General features: G+C 38.1%; 1 protein-coding gene across 12 annotated transcripts in view; it reads right to left on the reverse strand.

Annotated features, from left to right (window-relative positions):
• The window catches only part of cep170aa (centrosomal protein 170Aa), a 41767-nt gene extending 20914 nt beyond the window's left edge, over positions 1-20853 (reverse strand). For 10 of the 12 annotated variants that reach the window (XM_015042180.1, XM_015042144.1, XM_015042171.1 and 7 more), the window contains exons 1-8: positions 20740-20853; positions 8854-8916; positions 8430-8569; positions 6672-6761; positions 5489-5567; positions 5064-5122; positions 4754-4982; positions 3008-3139 (exon numbers count right to left, since the gene is read on the reverse strand). In XM_015042180.1, the coding sequence (XP_014897666.1) occupies positions 3008-3139; positions 4754-4982; positions 5064-5122; positions 5489-5567; positions 6672-6761; positions 8430-8534 (694 nt within the window). In that variant the 5' untranslated portion in view covers positions 8535-8569; positions 8854-8916; positions 20740-20853. Of the gene's footprint in view, positions 1-1689; positions 2146-3007; positions 3140-4753; positions 4983-5063; positions 5123-5488; positions 5568-6671; positions 6762-8429; positions 8592-8853; positions 8917-20739 lie in introns of those variants that run through there. The other 2 variants (XM_015042102.1, XM_015042162.1) reach the window with 2 other exon arrangements.
• Between the last annotated feature and the right edge of the window lie 838 nt (positions 20854-21691).

Genomic DNA, 21691 nt, shown 5'->3' on the forward strand with positions numbered 1-21691 from the left:
CTGATGGGACTGATTATGATTAACGACACTTTCAGGAATTAAAGGAGCCATCTGCTTCGTTTTTGGAGGAAAACGCAGGAACATATGGCAGCTGGCGAATACAGACAAAAAAAAACACAGAAACTTTGTGCAAAATTGAATCATTTGTAAATCATTTATCTGTGCAATTCATAGTAAATTATACATGCTTAAATTAAATTATGAATTAAATTAGGAAATGTGTCTTCCACTTTCGTTAGTTCAGATCAGCTTAGCTAAAAAAGAAAGAACATTTCTCATAATTGCATAATTACTGGCAGTCAGCATAAACCGTTAGGCAATACTGGACAGATGCACAACATGACTGACACCGAAACAAGAGGGACTCAAGCACCTTTTTTAGGACTGTGTCTGGTCGCTTCTTGTGTCCGTTTATTAAACAATTAAAATGATTAATTATCTAAATTATGCTACTTTTTTTGTGAACCTGAAATTACAAAATTTATAAATTGGCTATAAAGATTAGAATTGCATCGAGAAACAGGTTAGCGACCAGAATTGGCCCAAGACCATTTGAGTGGCCCCAAGCAGTGGTCAGCGGGTCAGAAACACAAACATCTGATCGTTGTCATGTGTAAGCGCTAATAAATTACTGCTACAGTGGGATGAAAGAAACTCAAAGTCAGACATTCAAACAGGTTTTCAGTATCAGTAAGGTGTTTAAAGCTGAAGTTAGGAATCTTCTATAAGGAAACAGTGTTTTCTAAGAAGATGGATCAGCTTTTTACCGAGGCTTGCTGGCCCAAAAAGACCAATCAGATATAAAATTAGTTGGATATGTAACAGAAATAATCTTATTACCTGATGTAAATGAATTTGATGCAGTGTTTCTGTATCGTCTTTAACCACATACTAAAAGTAAGAAAAGCTGATCGTCTAAACTACATGAACACTCGCTAGATTAATAAATATGCTGTCGGGGTAAAGTACAGTACATTAACCAACAGTGACTCAATTTTTCTATTTCACAAAATACGGAACAGATACAGCAAATTAAATTAAATACCTTAAGAATTCTCCCAACAGCAAAAAGCAGCAGGAAGGCGACAGCAAAGTCAAAAGTTGTGTCCTCGCACCAGAGGAGGTTGTAACAAACTGAAAGTATTTTAGCAGCTATATGGATTTGAGAGCAACGCTTACCAGAGGGTTAGCTAATGATTTCTGCAGGGAAAAGAGCAGTCTGTTAAGAATGGGTTTGTGTGTGTGAGTTAGGAGAAAGAAATAGAGTCGTTGCGATAGTGTAACCCAACCGGGTTTAGTGACAATACACACGGAGGGGGAGTTAGGGAGTGGTGACAACAGAGCCTTTTTTTTTTTTTTTTTTTAACTCTGAAAGAGAAAAACGCACTAAAATAAAACTGACGTACACATTGCTAGCAACAAAACCCACACTGAAACAGAATCATTTCCTGTCCTTAACCTCCCACTTCCCCTTCACTCCTATATCTCACATGTTCTGTGGAAATAATGTTATTTTTGAAACACCCATATCAGATAAAATGTCTTTTTAATGCAGAGGCTCAAGCCAAATACACCAGAGCTTTCCGGACACACGCTGCTTCACAGAGGTGCTCCAGCATTTCATCATCTACACCACAGTTATTCGTCTAACATTTAATGCTGCTAGAAGGGAAAATTATTTCCACTCACCCACTCCCGAGGCTGACGTAGCCAGACCCATAACGCTGGATATTTGGAAAAGTTTCAAGGTTTCAAATAGTTTTTGTGTCCGAGCACAAACACCATTTGCGAAAACCAACAAATCAGGGCAAACAGACTCCTAGGAGCTGGAGAACAAAGTCCTCCTTCACAGGGCAGCCAAGATGATGCCAGACTAGCAGTGCAGATGTGCAGAGAGACTAGAGGACGCTCCAGTCTGCTCTCGTGTTTGTGTTATGATTCCACACTGGTCCGCTAACCCAGCCTGGCACAGACTGATTTTGATTCTCTGAGCTGGTGTGGCCACTAATCCTGTTAAGGGGACCCCCCTCTCTCACACACTCATATTGTTAAGTAGACAGACATCCATGCAGACTCTGAAAAGAGGCTTTGTACTCACTTGGATGTAAATGATTATTAATAAAAGCAAACCCTTGCTGCCCATCGCTGCCTGAACATCAAAAGCAAAACAAGCTGACCTCACATTGGTGAAGCAATTGTTTTACAACCAAAGGAAAGCATATAGTACGTCACAGTGCATGTTGTATCTGCTGTCTATAAAATAATATTCTGTTGGTGCAAATCTACCGACAGTGATTCATCTGGCCGATTATTCACCAGATTATTTCCCTTTTGAAATAATCTGAGAGATTATCTGGTAAAAAAAATAAATAAAAAAAACGGAGAAAAAAATGTGATAACATCCCAGCCATCAGTTACAATCCCGACTAAAAGCCGACTAGGCTGCGAGTTGATTCTCACCAACAGTGAACATACTGTCAAATAACAGCTCCAATCAACCTAGAGAGGTTGAAATTTAAAGATAAAGAATGTAAACGCATATAAAAATCAATAAAAGGAACAAGTTGTTGAGAAACTCAAATCTTGTATCTTTCACATATCAGATTAAGGAAAAAAGGAAATCTCCAAATATTTTTTTTTCTATTTTTCTTTTCTCATACTTTTTCAGACCAAATTTACAAGACCAAATTTCACACTTTTCCATGATATTCAAAACCATATACAGACAGAGGTCTCACAAGTAATCTTTTTAAAAATCCTCGTCTGTTTCCATAAGAACTAGTTGCAATACCTTAAGTGTTTTCTTTTCACCCTTTAGAGTGACGTTAACAGGAAACGAGCGACTATATTGGCCACTGAGGTCATTGATTTATTACCTGATTTAATGTGATGTTAAAGTGTTGAGTCTGTGAGTCTTCCCAAGTGACTTGAATCTTGATATCTTGGCAGCCATATTTAAAATCCTGCTTGTGGACACGAGAGCATCTGAAAATGATAAAAGTCCCACCTGAAATGGCGCCGTCGTGTTTTTTGGACTTGGTTTCCTGTTTGAAGGAGTTTTCATCGTCTGCGTCTCCATCCCCCCACCATGAGGGCTGACCGTACAGGGGGGTCCCACGAGGCAGAGCTGTACTGTCCCCTGAGACGAACATGCACACATTTAAACAAAACTGCACAGATGATTTTTTTAAACATTTTCTCTAAACCATTGTGGAATAAAAATGAGCCCAACTAATGTTTGTGCGTAAGTTTATTTCTTCATTTTTGTATTGTTATAAAACACTATTCCTCTCTCTTTCTTTGTCATGCATAGGTAGTGTAAATGTATTGCTGTTATTGCATTAATAACACTTTTTTTCAGGATGGAAGCTGACAGGGATCAAACATCTTGTGCAAACCTCTTTTCAAAGCACAATGCAGAGAAAATCACAGAGTTTCTGTAAAGATCCTACTGTGGATTTCACGACATCACGGCTTGCTCCACTGCTTCTTGCTTTCTTCCTTTAGCCTCGGGTCCTTTAAAGGCCCCCCGTTATCTTCAGCTGGTGTGACTTCAGTCGCAGTTGTAAACATAATTACAGAGGCAGGTTGCCAAATCACATATCATTTTGTGTGAAAGCTACAGAATGTGTATCATGAGGAGTAATGTATGTTTGGCTTCCAGTAACAGTAAAATTACACATTTCAGTCGCAGACAGAGTAACACTAGCAGATGGGTGTAATACTGCATGTTTAGAAATATTGTACTTCTTATATTTCCTTCAGAAAGGCTGAGATGACAGATGGTTTTGCTTGTTAAATTCCCTCTTGCTGATTAATCTGTTCAAATAAACATATAAGCTCCATGTGGCCTTGTTTTAACAATTGGTTTTTAACCTGAATCCCTTCTATCTCCATGCCCGACCAGTGACAGACCCTCAAATTATAACTTCTCTTATTCCTTTTTCCTTTACGGGGCTCTGAATTTTGGAGGGCCACGGTTATAAACAAGTTTATTTTCCTTAATCTGTTCTGCCTGGTCAAATAAAAGCTAAGGCAAAGTAAACACAATATTAAGGTTCAACAATGTAACTGCATGCTAGGCTAAAACAAAAAAAATAAAATAATTTCACAACATTTAGTCCTAAAAGAAACTGTCTTTGAACAGAAAACGTTTGCAGAGTATCTCCAAGTTTCAGCAAGTTACCTTGAATAAAATAACTTAAGACCAAAAAACTGTAAATGTAGGGGATGGTTGGGGAATCCTGTTGTATCACAATCAAGTATCGCAAAAATCCCAGTCGTGACAAGCTTAAAAGTTTTGTTTGTATAGAATGCACCAAGCCTCATAATGGTTGGCAACAGAAGTGAGCCAGAGGCGAAAATAAATGTTTTCTAGGCAACGGGATAATTTCCAATGACCCATGATAGATGCAGAACAGCTAACTAGTTAGCAAGCAAGGGCATATTAGCAGCTAGTTACCAATAGCCTCAACTGCCTCAAGGCACAGAATGAGACAAACATCTCTGTGCACGGCTCAAACTTTTGCCAGACAGAAAAGTCCTGTGAGAAAAAAAAAAACAAAAAAAAAACTCAGGCACCCCGAAAGTACAAAAAACAATCTTTGTAGCACATTAAAGTCAAAGTGAAGCCATTGTTTTTGAGTTACAGTTCAACTGAATCTCATTCTCCGTCACCATTTCTGTCACCTATCCTATTTAGAGAAAACACAAATAATTCACATGATAATTCCCTTGTCCTTCTGCAGCTCACCTAACTTCTCCTCTGCTTTCTGAGAGTCCAGCGGCTTGGTCGGCTGTTCTCTGGAGGACGTGACCCCATCTGCTGCTCTGCTCTCCGCAGACTTTGGAGTGCCGCCGCTTGGTGACTTTGGCGTTTTCGTTGGGGCCTTAGAAGGAGAATGGCTCTTGGTCGTGTTGGCCGTGGTTTCACCGTTGGACGGCTTCTTGCTGAGCTGGAGGCCACTGGTGAACTTTTCATGCTGGAAGGAGATTACGTTTTAATAAATGTGATGTATAAACGTGACATAAAAATGTGAAAGGGACGTGTTAGGTGTTTTCACCTTTAGAGCTTCCTCAGGCACAGTGAGCTCTCCTCTCACCACCGTGAACAGGTTGGTATGTGAAACAGAAAAGGTTAAGGAAATACTGACCACATTAACGTAGCAATGAAACACAAATGCAAAATTGAACGTGGATCACGGTAAATCACAATATTCGAAACTTCATTTATTTCAGTAATTTAGTCAAAAAGTAAAACTAATACGTAGCACAGATATATTAATCATGGTGATATATTTCTAGAGCTCATTTCTGTTAGCTTAGACGCTAATGGCTTCACTCCAACAATTCAGTGTGTCAGACATAACCAATAGATGTAGCATCACTGGAAGAATGAGCTTAGCTCAATAATCAGAATGAGGATGAGAATGAGTCCACTGGATATGTGAGGCCTCACAGAGTAGGAAGTGAAATAATGAAAGGATATCATATCCAAACCTCAGCTTGTCCTCCAGTTTGAGCGTGATGTACATCTGCTCCTGAATGCGGACATCGTTTACAAAGGTCTGGAGAGAAAGCAGACAAAAAACCTGAAACTAAACAGAAGAACTCAACTAAAAATCTAAAAAACTATGTGTTTCTTTGAGAATGATTCGGTCAGTTAAGTTCTTTAATTAAATATTAAAAGGAGGATGCAAAATAAGTTTTTTTTTTTTTAGTTTCAAAATTTGTAAACATTCTACAGAAAATAATCTATTCTCTTCATATTTTACGGCATAAGGCAGTATGTTCTTTTGTTTTGTGTAAACGAGTCACTTATTTACTAGTAATTTAAAGAGTAACATAAGTTTTATTGTAATGTATCAATGATTGTTGTGTTAACAGCAAGAACTATAGTCACGAGGACTAAAGATCTTTGCACAATCAGCCATGTTTCTCTTTTTGTTGGAAGGTTTAGCTCCAATCTCTCCTTCTCCAGAACTCATTCACCCTCGTTACGCTGTGCAGGCAGATCAAATACCACTGACCAGCAAATAAAACTCTCACATATTTCCACTTTTTTTTTTTTTTGTACCAAAACATTCCTTTCTTCTCTCTAGTGTGATAAAATTACAGCTTAAGAATTTCGCAGTGAAAAGGTTTCAGAAAGAGAGCAACTGGTCCAAACGTTTTTACTGGCTAACGCATGTGTGGCAAACCCACAGCACTCCCACTGACTCAGCAGGGAAAACTTCCTCTGAATCAAGCCAAAGGAGCTGGATGGCTAACAGCGCAGGAGGAAGTGACTCTGACTTCCTGTCTGAGAGCCGGAGAGGATGTGAGGGACACGGCGCAGATGTGCCTCATCTGGTGGGCTCTGACTGAGCTCTAATCACAACTTATGACTAATGCCAGTGAATGGGTTTAACAGGGCAGCTGTGACCAACTTTTACTTAACTTTACTGTCAGAGGAGAAAGAAACCGTGAAGAAGTCAAATTAAGCTACCCAATAAACTTAAAGATGTGAATAAAGTAAAAGTGTGAAATAAAATAACTTTAAATTTTCCACTTAAATCAAACTCCAGATCTTTCCAGACGAGGTAGGAGCTCGTTCGCTTTTTATTGCGTTTTCTTCTTTGATTGTTTTCATTACTTTTCCGTTCTTTGCACGTCACCATGTCGTCACTCACCCCGTTCAGACTCCCCAGGTCCTTCACTTTGTGTTCGTCAGTCCCCGGCTCGTAGTTGATGACTGCGTGCTGCTTGTCGACGCTACGAGACTTTAAAACACAAAAAGAAACAAACGGGGAAAGATATTAATCCAGTGAGGACCCTAGAAGAAGACCCCTACCTAGCTAGCTATACCTAATCAGTGAAAGAAAAATCCGATTTAGACATTTCAAATCGTATCTTAGCTGTTGTATCATTAAGTAAAAATATGAGACCGCTGGGACATTTTTGCACTGACATCACAGACATTCACAAGAAGTCAAAGGAAAAAAGCAAGAGAATAAAACGGGAGGTGAAATATTGATTTTTCTACAGCCAACAGAAGCATGCCTGTCAGCTGTTTAGAGAAAAAACTGTTTTTAAAAACAAACACAGCGGCTCCCCTTCTGTATTTATAAGCCTCAGGTAGAAATGTCTAGAAATGTTTCATGAACCAAATGTCACTGAGATGAAAAACACAAAAAGGAATCCAATGACTGGACGATGAAAGATCAGTTCCCGTCAAATCTGCTTTGAGTTTTGTCAGTACTTTATTTTATGATAGGTCAAAGCCAATTCTGGGAACTGGTTCTCATCTTCAGTTCCCATTTCTCTCTTTGTTTTGTTGAGTGACATGCTTTAACTGTGTGTTCTGTTTGTTCCTTAAAAGCCCAGATTTTCTGAGCTGGAGAAATAGGTGGTAACACACAACCTCGGTTTAGTTTCGTGACATTGTGACCTCTGCATGCTCCATGTGACATGACAGGAAATAGTTTTTTTCTGTATTGGGTGTATTTAATTTTTAAGTGCACCTTCCTCTTTGAAGAGAAACTTTCCCTGTAATTATTAAAGTCCTTCACTTTTTATTACATGAATAAATCAACTTAATGGGTTTAAAAGCTGTTGGGCATTTGAGTATGTTGTTATGTTTGATTTGATATATTGCATTAGTCTGTGTGTGTGTTTGTGTTTTATTTGGTGCATGACACAGGAGCCTTTTTATGTTTAGCCATGTGATAAAGCCTTGGCTTACTGAAACGGTCACATGGGTATCAACTGCAGGCTGCTTCAAAAACACACAAAAGGCTATGAAAATGTTTTGTCAAAAAACTTAATACCAAATCCTCTCTCATCCAAAAGATTCGCCAAGGCAGGAGCACAAGAACAAAAACACAAAAAATAACGGAGTGGGGGAGAAAACTTCCAGCGAGACGAAACATAAAAAAGGTTCATGATCTTTATTTGCTGCAAGTCTTCAAATTGAAATCCTCCTAGAAACTATAAAGCCAGAAGTGAAAACTTTAACAAAACAAAAACAAAAGCAGTGATTATCTTTAAACACGTAGAGTGTATAAAAATGTATAGAAATAAAGAATCCTGAATGCTTTTTTATACAGACAGTGGGACCAGTAAGAACTACGCTCAAGTAATATTGTCCCAGTAGTTGTAAACACTCTACCCACAACGAATGACTCAGTCAGATAAGATCTAACTCAAGAGGTATCTGCCCCACTTTCTATTATTAGTGCAGTGACCAGAGATACACATGAGTGTACACGAGGTCTCTCTGGATGTATGCAGCTGCAACAACACATAACACACACACACACACACGAAGACCAACATGCAGATACAGAAAGAACTGTGTAAAGTCACTAATAAACTCAAGTAGTAGGAAAAGAAGCGTCTCCTTTCTGCTGGAGACCAACAAAAACAAAATCTTTATGAAGCGTCCTCACCTGCAGCATGAGCTCGCAGTCATCCCTGCCCACGAAGATCATTTCCCGGGGGAGTCGATGACGAGTCCCCCCGCTACTCACAAGGAACCAGGAGGTCACGCTCATCTCTGCGCCCTACTGCTGCCTCTACTACACACCTCCTGAGACCAAGGCAAACAGAATCCGTGGGTTAATAGTAAGCAGGAAGTTTCCGTTTTTTGTTTTAAGTCCCGACCACAGTCACTGCCCAATGCGTCTGAAATTAGACAGGTTTGTTCACAGAAGAGCAAAAAATTCTGTGAAACAGTGATGAGCAACGCAGTACAGTTTACAGCAAGTAAGGAGGAAAACAAACATGATCCTGCAATAATAACACTACATTTATAACATTTTCAATCTACAGAAATTAATATAACGATAAATTTCCATGCATTTTAGAACAAACCTCTGGTCCAGGTGATAGACCACAGCTGACAGACCACTGGCCGTGCAGAAAAGCTAGGCCATCCTGAAAAAGATAAGCAAAAACAAAATCGTCAGACATCTCTTCCCACAGGAAGGAACATGCATTACACTTTATTTTTCATTTTTTTGGTGTCTTTGTCTCCTGCTTCATTTTCTCAGCTGGTTGCTGGAAGTAGGAGGCCTGGGTAGATCCTCTCTTTTTCTCTGCCTGCTCTGATGACTGCCAGATGTTTGAGGAGGAAGTGATGTAGGAATGTTAGCAGGCCTACCCATCAGCGAGTTTATTTTCCCTCCTCTTCAGACGGGCTGGAAAGGAGGTCAGAGCCAGCCCCGGTTACTTTCTAACTGTCCCGGCCTGAAACGACTAAATTAAACACAACTAACTCCTGCCAAAGCGACATGAACTGTTTACAAACTAACTTCAAGTGTGGCTTAGAGTAACTGTTGCTGTCTCACTGAGCAATTGGGCGTAAAATTAAAGCAGCACCGGCATCCTGCCATAACTGAAGTTTCCATGCTGTCATAGGATAGCAGGAGAAGTATTGTCTGAGCAAAATGGAGAAACTTTCTGCATTTGATTTAGCCTTTATGTTGAACTTTTAAGCGGTTTAGACAAAAATGACGGTAAAATAACAGGAACTCTCTTTTATGAGTATAAAGTGTCTAGAAAAAGCCCATCAGAGGAAGAATTAAAGATTATTGAGCTAAGCGCTTGATCTCTTGACCTCTTAAGTACTTAGTATACCAGCTCAGTAATCCCCGGAGGAAAATTTTAATCAGCTACACACTTCACTACCTTGCATGACAAGGCTAAAAGAAAATCACAACTGGATCAACAGCTGTCTCAAATGCAAAATGGATCAGCTTTTTAGCCCAGTTACCACTCAGATTGTCCTGCAAATTTATTCAACAGGAACTCTATTGGACATTTGATACCACCTGACAAAAATGAAAAACAACATCTAAATATCCTGATGATACTTAATATCTAGAGATACACTTATAATGCTTTGATTTTTTTTGAAAGACTCTAACCTATAAAGGGGAAAAAAATGCTACACCATCTCAGATGGAAGTATGAAGAAAACTAAGAAATGACAAGGTTCTCCTCATTCATGAATCAAAGCATATGTGCCTAACCCTTACCTTAAACTTAAAAAGAGACATACTGGGACTGGGAGATCTTAGCTTTTAAACACTTATTGAACAGAAAGAAAGAAATCACTTCCACAATTACCAATCACTGGTCAGAGCCGATAAATGGAATATCGGCAGATACCGTTATCTGGACAAATCCCATAGTAACAGGCACCAATCGCTGGCATTAAAGTATACGGAGTTTTAAAAGATACAATGAAATAATGCTGTGCACTCCCAGCCAGATGGCTGAAAGAAGGTTACGATGTTTATTTGCACACTTTCTGAAATCACTCATTCAGTTGTCTATAAATAGAGATGCCAAGGAATTATTAATGTCTGCATTAGTCGAGATATTGAAATAATTTTTTTTTTACTGCGTATCGGTGACAATGTTCCACATCCATAAGGGAAGATCTATTCAGTTTAATTCTATGGTTTGTGATCTGAGGAACGTCATAATTTATTATTTATTTTACATTATATTTAGAATTGCTAATTGCACTTTATGAACCATTTTAAAGAAGGTTTGCTGCAGTTTATTTTTACATGTTAGACCAAGGTAGTCAACCGATAGTTTCAGTTTCTTTATTATTTATTTTGTATTGGCTGTTACATTCCTAAGTGCACTGACTGCACAAGTGAAAGTTGGGCTATTTTTAGTGTTTGACCAAGTTTGTGAAGCTATTGGTGAATTTAAGAGTGCTGTACTGGTGCAGAATTATATTTGGAACTCAGTGCATTTATGTCTGTGTTTTAGGTCAATTTAGCACTATTTTTCTGTATCGGATCGATGTCAGCCAGTACTATAGCTCAGATATCTGTATCGTTATCACAAGCAAAAAAAAGTGGATCAGTGGATCCTTTTATGTCATTTCTTGTAGCATAATATGAAGAGTCAAGGTGTAGAAAAAAAAGGAGTACCACTCTAATACAAGCCCAATGAATCATGGTTATATAGTGCGTACTATCTGTGTATTAACAGATTAAATGAATAATTTTCACAAACAAACAGCAACACTTCGGCTGCTTTGTAACGAAACGATAGGAAGATATCAGAAATAGAAGAAGCTTTGCTGGAACAACACATCGGGCTCAACAGCACTGGCATTACACCACAGCTATGTGTGGTTTCCCTCCCAAATGTAAGCAAACCATCAAAGAGCCTGCTGACTGAATAACTGCAGCACACTCACATGGAGAATGCAAAGTTAACAGTCTGCGGTGGAGGAGCTGCAATACGGTGCATGCCAGCCTTCTGGTGCCATTCAAACAACCTCTGACTATCACACATGAAAGATGTGGCACACATGGAGAAAGGCAGAGGTTGGTGTGATGAAGGGAACACAGCTGTGGGGAAATCTGCTTTAAAAATGCCTCCTTTTGTTCTTAAAGTGTAGCTCATCTTAAAACAGCTAATCCCTAAAACATGAATACAAAAGAAAATGGAAAATTATTAGTTGAAAGGATCCATTTATTCCCTGGGCAATATTTTAATTTAAACAGAAGAAATGTTTTAAAATGACAAAAATGTCATTGGGCCTCTGTAAATAACATATTGACGTTGCTTTGCTTTCATTCTACAATTGGTTAAATTGTGATGCAAAACTAAATGTTGACCCCAAATCAGTATATTAAGATTTGGGGTCAACATTATGTGGGAGTATATTCTCCTAAATATTGTAATAGAAAATGCAATACTCACCACAAATAAGATGTTTAAAATGCCTAAAAATAAGTTGCTGTGGCAATATTCCACTGCACTATGTACAAAACCACAAGGCTTAATTGGGTTTTTAATTCCTCTTAATTGTTTTATTAACCCCACCATTGTGTTGATATGGCCCTATGCTTCGATTTCTTATTGTGCTACCATTGTCTGTTGGTTGGGGGCCACCAAATTTTATTTAAAATTTACTAAGATGTCAAAATTTGTGATGCCATAAATTCAAGAATCTACAAGGTTCCAAGCACCTTTGGTTGAGGAAAAGCCCACAGAGTCATCATCACATAAACGTACCTGAAAAATTGAAATCTGCATCTCATCTGACCAAAGCGTCTGGTCCCAGTTAAAGTCCGAGTAGCTTTTTACTTAGCATTCCTCCCAGACTGACTGGAATGTCGATGGGGTCTAGTTATTATAAATTATTATGTTTCATCAATCCAAAGAAATAAATGAAACATAAATGTATAAAGTTTCAGTTGAATTATTAGGGTCGCTATCTTCCAACTGTGTCCAAAGTGATTCTGAAAGAAACTATTTCTTAACTTGGGACTAAACTGACATATATTTAAATGAAAAAAAAAAAAAAAACTGCACATTTTTCTGTGTGAGATTATGCTGTTAAGCATCTTTATCACGAGCATCAGTAGATGTGAAGGGCTCTATATGCAGGGAAAAAACAAAAAGAAGCAAAAAACATGCAACTTATCACGCTGCTTCAGCAGGATTCTTGCAGGCGATAATAAAGAGAAACAGTGACTTCATGTTATTGGGAGGAATTTACCAGCCCCCAGAACTGCACTAATACTATCTCCCCACACACTCGAACACTCAGTGATGAGGAATGAAAGAGCAGGATTATTCCAAGATGACTGAATTCTTTGTGCTGAAGAGATAGCAGCGGAGAGACAGGAAGAATGTAAAACACTTCTAGTTGAGGACACTCATCTTTTGATCCACTGCCTGTGACCAGAAACTGTTCTTAAATACAGCTAAACATTTATTTTAAAAAAGGCAACCACTACAGAAAGATTGTGCTTTCATAACTAAATTGGATGTTAAGTAGAAATACAATTTAAAATATAAGAGCGCATAAGAATCTTGGCCACTTGTTAAGTGAGAGGGTGAGAAGAGAAGCAGAGGGGAATAATCCTTTATCAACCCCGACTAATCACACTTCCAGCTGTATTTCCGTTGTTTAGTGTCAAGTTATATAAACACCCATCTGTTTTTTACTTTTTGAATCTCTTCCCTCCATTCTAAAGCAGCCAATCATAACCACCAAGTGGAAAACAGGAAGTGACGTCCATATTTACAGTCATCGACTGCAACACAGGGCTGCAGCTTTCCACGTAGCATCTGGCGGGAGTTGGGATCCCAGCATGATGCAACAGCTGGGTAACGGTCGCAGGCACTCATCTGCTGTTTCCTATTAACCCTCCGGTTGCCGCAGCGAGACTCAAACGAGACTCACATCACAGACCAGGACGAACGGACACACAGATGCTGAGCAGAGGACAGAGAGAGAAAGACACGGCTCATCCTCTCGTCACACTCATTTCCACTTGGTCTTATGATGAGAGCCATGCTCAGCCCCAGTCAGGGTGGGGTTGGCTGTCTGCATGGAAACATCTCACTGTAGTGACAAAAAGCCCACTTTGTAAATTCTAAATTTAAAATAGGTATTCACGGGGATAATTACTGTAATCTGTCACATATCACAACTCGTTGAGTAAACAAAAACAAACCTCCGTGGGAATCAAACTGAAAATACTTTTGTTTAAATTAATTATGCTTTTTGTGGCTAATGGTCTCTTCAAATGGAACTAACTATACATGCCAAAAGGAAATTATTTCTGTTTTTACTACTGCAACAGTTACTGTACCTATGGAAGTAGAAAATGTTGTGGTCGACACAAAGCTTCTGGACAATGGGAACATTTAATGGTAAAATAAACGTGGTTTCTTGATATGTCTATTATATATTTGATATTTGTTGACAGGACAACAACAAAAAAAATGCATGGCTAAAAAAAAAGAAAATACTTTGTACTTAATATTTCCCATTTAAGAAGACATTATATTTAAAATTTTGATTAAAAAACAGAGAAAAAAATTCACAAAGTGACCAACTGAATTGGCTTCATTTACTAAAGAAACAAAAAATCTGGACATCTAATGCTAAGCAATCTAAGCTTTAAATAATAAAATGAGAGGATGGATCTGGAAAATGCTAAATATTTCCATATCCTTAATGTCATTTCTATATTTATCTAAAATATAAAATGATTAAATCAAATTCAATAGTTTTCCAGGCTTTTCAAGAACGTGTGGAAGTCATTTTGCTGACCGATACCAACTTCTGTCTTTCACTGAGGTCAGACCTGCCGATTCACATCTTCTCCCACAAGACAATAAGACATACTTTGTGTATTGCAGGTGTTTTTATTGAGGTGACCACATAAAGTTATTACTATTCAATTCAATTTCAGTTCAGTGACAGTAAACAATCCTTATTGGCTTATTTATGCTGATACTTTAAAGAGTATGTCCTTAACTTGATCTGATATCTAATCAAGCTCAAAAGCAGAAAGTGCAAAAGATGTTTGTTGATGAGTTTATGAACTGGGAAAAAGTGATTCTTTTTTTGTGTGCTTAATGTACCCCCTGTGGGGAAATTGGCAGATTTCAGCCAAATGATTGGTCACTACTGAAAAGTGAAAAGACAAAGAGCTCCCCATCAGTCTGCCCTTTTCCCTCAGCGTCACTGATGTTAGGCCAGTCAGACAAGCATTTTCAGAATGAAATCAATAAGTAATAGGCAAGGGACCAATCCTGTGACCTTACAAGAACATCTACACACCCGGAAGGTTTCAAAGTACAATCAAGAGAACAGATTTACAGTAAGACAGTGAACTCTGGGCAGGGAGACGGACAAAGGCTTCTCCCGTCCCCCGCGGCTCTTCTACAGATTTACAGACATGAAAGTGTACAGCACCTATTGTTCCTCTTTGAATGAGACAAAGAAATACTGGTCAGAGCTTTTCAATGATCTGAACCAGGTACTTACCGGGCTACATTTTTTCAATTCAGTGTGCTGGTAGTTGCTGGTATTGATGCATCAATGCCTTATGAGGTAATATTGCATTCACCTATTAAGTTTTTGTATGTTGCTGGTTAAAAAAAAAAAACAATTTCACAGAGGCAACAGGAAATACAGACCTACAATATACATGACAATAAAGTGAGTGCTAAAGTCTACAAATGTACCACCAAGAAAAAAATTTAACTATGTTGCCTGCATCTGTTATAAAAATTTTATATATATCAAATATGACTTAAAATATATAGTATGAAGATAGTTGTTGATTCTACAGAACCTTTATTTCAGAATTCATCCTTATTTCTGCAGCTACACCACAACTATGCGCCAACATTTATCTCCTGCGACTGGACTGAACTACTATGGAGAGAGCTAATAAATCATTATGCTGTCAGGATCAAACCAGGAGTGTCTTAACCCTTGGCTACACAAGAGTATATATAGCTTTATGTGTGTTAGCGTGGCTATTAAATCCAGCATGTTAGTAAAAAAAAAAAAAGAAGAAAAAAAAAAGACTAATGCAGCAGAACAGAGCATATGGTGCAGAAAAGCGGTATCACATGAACAGTTGGCAAGCGACAACAAATCAGCAAACACCTCCATTTAGCCGGCATCAGTCCTGCCTGCTCCATTGTTATTACCAAACACAATCCAGCAACCCCCTTCCGGCCCTCCCACTGCCTTAAGACATAAACCTGCCACATGCTCTGAGATCCATGTGTTCAGACTGCCCTGCAGACCCACAAACACCGGTTTACACCCCGTGGATCCTGAGGACTGTACAGGAATATTATCCAAAATGTACTACACATTCAAGCAAAATGAAAGTAAAAATAAAAAGTACTTTTCTTTTAAACATTTTCAGTGGAGCAGCTACCCGCACAAACAGGCACTCGTGATGATGAAGCTCTCATAAAAATTATGTTATTAATATTCCATGAGAATAATGAGGCAAATGTCCTGCAGCAAAGTCTTTTTCTCTTCATGTGATTCTTTCTCTGAAGGGTGTGTGCTTAATGCTTCTCTGAAAAACATACTCAAGGATACGATTTCTTTACTAAAACCACACAAAGGGTAAAGAATATTTGGGGTAAAACAACACCTTCAAATTACTAAAGTGATAAACAATAGTTATTTTTAACCCCTGAATAAATCTCTATGTTGTGGCTGCCCATTTTGACAAAAAAATGTAGACAAATCCAGCTTCTTTTTTTAATACCAGTGCCACAACTAGTAACATTATTGGTAATCAAAACATTGGTTTTCTTCATATTTTGTTTTTTTCAGCAGCTTACAGTATTTTTTAATTAGTTATGCATGATGTCCTTGTTAGATTGAAACATATGTAAATATGACATGACACAGATGCCGATTTCTCTAAACCACTCTTCAACATGGGCAAGACAAGAGAACAAGTCATTAAAGTCACACAGACTTTAATGACAATCTTCCTAGGTCAGTAAATGGCTTCAGTAAGATCACCACTCACCCAACTTGTCCAAGAATTTGCTGTTAGAGAGCCTGAACAGATGACCCCAAAAAAATGTAACTCCAGCATTTTTTTTTAACTTTCATTTTTGGAAACTCATCCTTATGAGCGTTTCTAATGTGTGTGGTAAAAAAAAAAAACTTTGATGTGCAACCCCCTTCTATCTTAACTCATTGTTAGTAATCTGTTGGTTTGCATTACATATGTATTGTATATAAAATCAAATTTAAACATACTACGAATAGGATTGTGACGCTACATTAGACGATTTGCTGTGCTGGGTGCTCTTGTGGCCCTGCAGTGCTCCTGCTGAGTTGATAATGACTGACCCGTGGCGCTTTTACAGAAACATTAGTCTTTGACTGCCTCAGCCAAAAGTTGATTATGGCTCCTACATTTTTACCACCCAGAGCAATCGCCTTGGCACCGGATAAAAATAGTCAACTCTCTCATACTGAAATCCACACTGCCACTTAGGAGGAAGGAGAAGAAAAAAAAAATAACAAAACAGAAATGTTAGCATAACAGGACAATCAGGGGTTGGCAGAGAGGAAGATGGGAATAGAAGCTGCAGAAATGAAGATCGATATCTGCTGTGGAAAGCACAGCACGTAATAAAGGGAACGCAGAGGGGAGTAGAGGCTGTTACACCCCGAAACAGATGTGAAGAGTAGTTCGCTTTTATTCTGTTTTATCATTTTTTTTCCCTCCATTTCTAAATAATTAAATCTCGGAAAAGAAAAACTCTGACACACCCCAGACGTTCAATAACAAGGGAGAGATTGGTCATCGTGTGTATAAAGAACTTTAAACTCTCTTCTTGTTTTCTTATTTACTCATTACCGCTTTATAACTTAAGGCTTGTCTACTGACCAGTCTTTATTCTCTTGAGTGTGTCTGCACACATCCAGCAGTACCAGCAGGCTACCTGACTCCCATAACCTTATTAATGTTTCCACTCTGGCAGATTACAGAAATGAGATTTACTGATATTTTTAGCCAAGGACTCTCTGCTACAACGCGTTTAAAAAAAACGCCTTGAAACAAATAGATCAGAGTCACATATTAGTAGGACTGTAGGATAATATCGATATCGCGATATATATCGATATTTTCCTTCCTAGAAAAAAAATCGATATTCATCCGCAAGTATCGTAACATCCAACTGTCATCTTGCTCACTCACTGCTTGCTTCGCCGGGAGAGTGATTAGGTCATCAGGCTTAGAGTGATTCCTTCAGATGTTAAGTGTCAAGGTTAAAAAGGTATCAAACTATTCAGAGCAGGGTGCTTGGTGCACTTTATTTACTTTATAAATCCATGTAAGCTACAGTTTGTACTGTTTCAATTAAAAGAAACATGTTTTCTCACCACTTCTTTGATTCTTTTTGTCCAGCTGTCGACTTTAAGTCTGTGTCCATGTCCAAAAGTGTATTGAATTGTATCGTTTGATGAATATTGCAATATATATCGTATCGTGGACAGAATATCATGTACCGTATCGTATCGTAAGATTACTGTATCACTACAGCCCTACATATTAGGTCCCAAGCTAAGTTGTTTTCAGTCACAAGTAATGCTTCCCTTGCCACTGAAGCAAAATGAATTCACTTCCTAAACTTCCTACTATACACAATAGCCATGGGCAGGCCGGACGACAGTCCCCAAAGAAGTCCTAACTACACTCCAGAGCAGAGATGCACACAAAAACACAGCTCTGTGGTCAACAAATCTAAGCAAGTGAGGACCAGTAAAAAGACACATTTGTTCAATTTTATTATGCTGCACATCGTCATCATAATCATCATCATGAGATTTCCAGTTTTCAGGGAAAACAAGCGACAGACATGAAGCTTTACAGAGGGAAAATAATTGACATTTGTTCTGTATGCTAGCTGGGATTCAGTGTAACTGGGTAATGGCCACATAGGCTGAGGTCAGGCTGCTTCCTCTTTGAGACTGCAGCTACAGTCCTGTGACACTGACACAGTTTTCCTTTTAAATGCGGAGGCCTTCGGAGCAAACCGGCCGGCCAGCAGCCACATTTACACAGAGGGTTCTCAGGAGGAGGGAAAAGGCAGAGCAAAAGAGAATATATAAAGGAGAGAGCAGCTGAAGCAGCCTGCATGGTAGCGTATGCACCAGGAAGGTTTTGTAGTTTCAAAACAAAGTTTTCTGTCATACCATGCCAATAGTTCAAACTTATTTTGTAGAAACGTAAGACAGAGTGACGAGAGATCTCACTGGATTAGGGTTCCTACAAGTTTCAGTGAATTATTTTTGAAGCTTTTACATCTTTTTCAGAGCTTTTTTAAACATATGCATAAACTGCCACAAAATAACAACATTTAATTGTTTTAAAAACTATATTTAACTTATAAATTTGAGCAAGTTCCCTACAACTATAAACTTATTTGTGGAGAAACCAGTCTATGTGTGCATTATTTTTTAGCTTATGTAAAATATTCGAATAAAAATGCCTCATAGGAGGATGATATAGATTGGGTAGTTGTGTAATAGTCATATTTGACACGCTGTTGGCTGGTGTTTGCAAAACAACCTATCCAAGAGCAGAATTAATTTCCTTGCCTCTGATTGGTTGTACCCAAACCAAGACAAACACTGTGAATGTTAGCTTCTACAGTTTCCACTGTGCATATCAGGTAAATTTGATGTTAGTACTAAAAACAAAAAAAAAGGAAGTTCTAAATATTTGTATCTTTTTTATGTTATTTCATATTTTACCTAAATTAAAGCAAAAATAATAAATAAGTGTTAAATCACACTAAAAAAAAACTCCAGCTGGGAACAGTAATAATTGTAAATTTAAGTACCATTCTTCAGACTATCTATGTCTGAGATATTTGGTGACATTTTCTGTTTAATGCAACGTGTAAGATTTTTAAAAATGTAAAGAGACTAAACAAATGTCCACAAAGATTGAAAATGCTAAAACTAACTTTTTCCAAGAAGAAGAAGAAAAAAAAAACTCTGTTGTGGAAATGAAATAATGAACAAATTTTTTTTCACTAGCTGGGTAGACTACACACTGTCCAGATCCCATCTTTGCTGTGAAGTCTAAGAGGAATTTAATTTCTTGTTTAATTACTGTAAGTCACACTGACATCATAACATTCACCAATATCACTGCATTTGTCTACCTAAAATGTGCCACTCAATTAATATGTTGTAGTAGTTTAGCAGCTCTATGAAAAGGATTGCTTTTCTTTTTTTTAACCAATAGCTATGAGGCCATATTATAGATTTTTCTTTGAATTCTAGTTTGATATCCTGAAACAGTGATATTTTTATCGTGCTGGAGAATCTGATACCGGCCCAAACTGGCTCACAGCCAAAACATTTGAAACCTTGAAGCACAGGGGTGAGAAGTATTCAAACTCTCTGATATGAATACAGCTCTGAACATAATATGCAAACAGCTAACTTTAATGACAGGCATTTAATTGATTTTTCTTTTTACACGTTTTATTATCTGCACAAAATTCACAACAATGTGAAAGAAACTATAACTAAAAGCATATTTATTAGGACAGCAATACAGTAAAATAATCAATTATTACAATTAATTACCAAAGTAGTTTGTTTTATTTAGTTTATTTATTTTTGGAGATGTGACGATGGCTGCAAAAAAAACTAACTGAACACAAAGAGAGGGATGTATGTAGGCCATCTACATCTGCCCCACGAAAACAAAGCCACTACATTAGAGGAGGAGGAGGGGCTCCGACATCGGGACACATTCTGCGATTTAGTTCGTTCATATTGAAAGAACTAATAAGATTTCCCCTAGTAATGCACATTGAAAGCATACAGACTCGAAGACAGCTATCTGGTTGCAAAAACATAAACAAAGCGATCCATGTGAACGACCTTCATTGACGTGCATCTCGTCTCGGCGACCCTCCGAGCGCCTTCTGAAGGATGTAACTCGGGAAAACAGTGGTTGAAGAGGTTGAAGATTATAATATCAGAATAAAAGAAACGACAGAAAATAATTGTGTTTGTAAGAAGGGGGGGGGGGGGGGAGACTGGATCGCTTAACAAAGGTGGAGCAGGGAGCCATCCAGCCAGTTAGCCGACAGGGAGTCAGACCAGCAGCATTTTTAAAGGATATTTCTCAAGCTTCCTAATTATATTCGAGCACCCATTTCCACAAAGCTTTAAAGTAAGTAAGTTTACAGCGTGTCAACTCCGGGAATTTTCAACTGACACGGAGAATCCTCTGAAATCAGGAGATGTGCAGAAGAAAAGCTGAAAATCGACTCTTTCTCCCTTTTTTCCCTTCTCGGTCGTAAACTCCACGTGAGTAACGGTAAACTTTAAAGCTAAAAGCCATTTTAAAGCTGTTTATTGTACTGTTTTCTGAGTAAAAGTCAAGTCTACGCTTCACTTACCCTTTTCCTTTAGCTGCTAGTCGCTGTTGAAGGTGTGTGTAGAGCCCAGCCCTGAGTGCGCTGGCCTTCTCTTCCTCCGTTGCTCAGCAATAAGCTACTCCCCTGAAAATAACGGCGGGCGCATCAAAATGCAGGAGAGACTAAACACTGTTTCCGGTCACTACTTTCAAAATAAAACCTAAAAGGAAATAATAGAGTTATCAATCTGCACAATGCCCCCTTTTTCTCCCGTTTTTTACTCTGGTGTTGCCATTGCACCCAAACATTAGAAAATACACTTTTATTCTTTTCACAAATAGGAAAAAGATTTCATAAAGCTCAACTAAATTTCAAAGAATATGTTTTGTGTATAATAACCTACTTTGGGTTTAATTTGTATAAGTATTTTATATTTTGAGGCAGAGATAGCTAGATGCAGCCCAGACTCTTGAAGAAAGAGTAATCCTTAAATTTAACACTGAATTGGAACTTGTAAATAAGATACCAACTTCAGTCTGATTTATTCAGCACTATGCTCCTTACGCTGTCCACAAAAAGATGATTGGGGGTGGGCGGGCTCCACTTTCATCAAATAAACATGCAAATAAACAACAGAAAGGTTGATTAAGGTGCAGCTGATCAATGTATTACCATTGCACCATTGACAGAGGCAAGTGGCTCACATGAAGAATATTCTTCATAGCAATATTGCTATTTTTGACATTTAATTTGTCATCTCATCATTCCAATGAAATCGGTATATCTTGTCTGAAATCTCCTTTAATCCTACGTTTTTACATTGTTTTGCACTTCAAATACATTTTTGGCTTTGATAAGGCAGAATGTAAACGTACAGAATGTAAACATACAGTATCAATAAAGTAATGCAACCCGCAATACAATAAAATAAAAATAAAAATTCCTTTCTCACCCTCCGCGGGTGGTCTCTCTATCTCATCCTCTGAGCTCTGGT

The sequence above is a fragment of the Poecilia latipinna genome, unplaced genomic scaffold, assembly GCF_001443285.1.
Source record: "Poecilia latipinna isolate Pla-1442-1.1 unplaced genomic scaffold, P_latipinna-1.0 Scaffold33, whole genome shotgun sequence".
Classification (NCBI taxonomy): domain Eukaryota; kingdom Metazoa; phylum Chordata; class Actinopteri; order Cyprinodontiformes; family Poeciliidae; genus Poecilia; species Poecilia latipinna.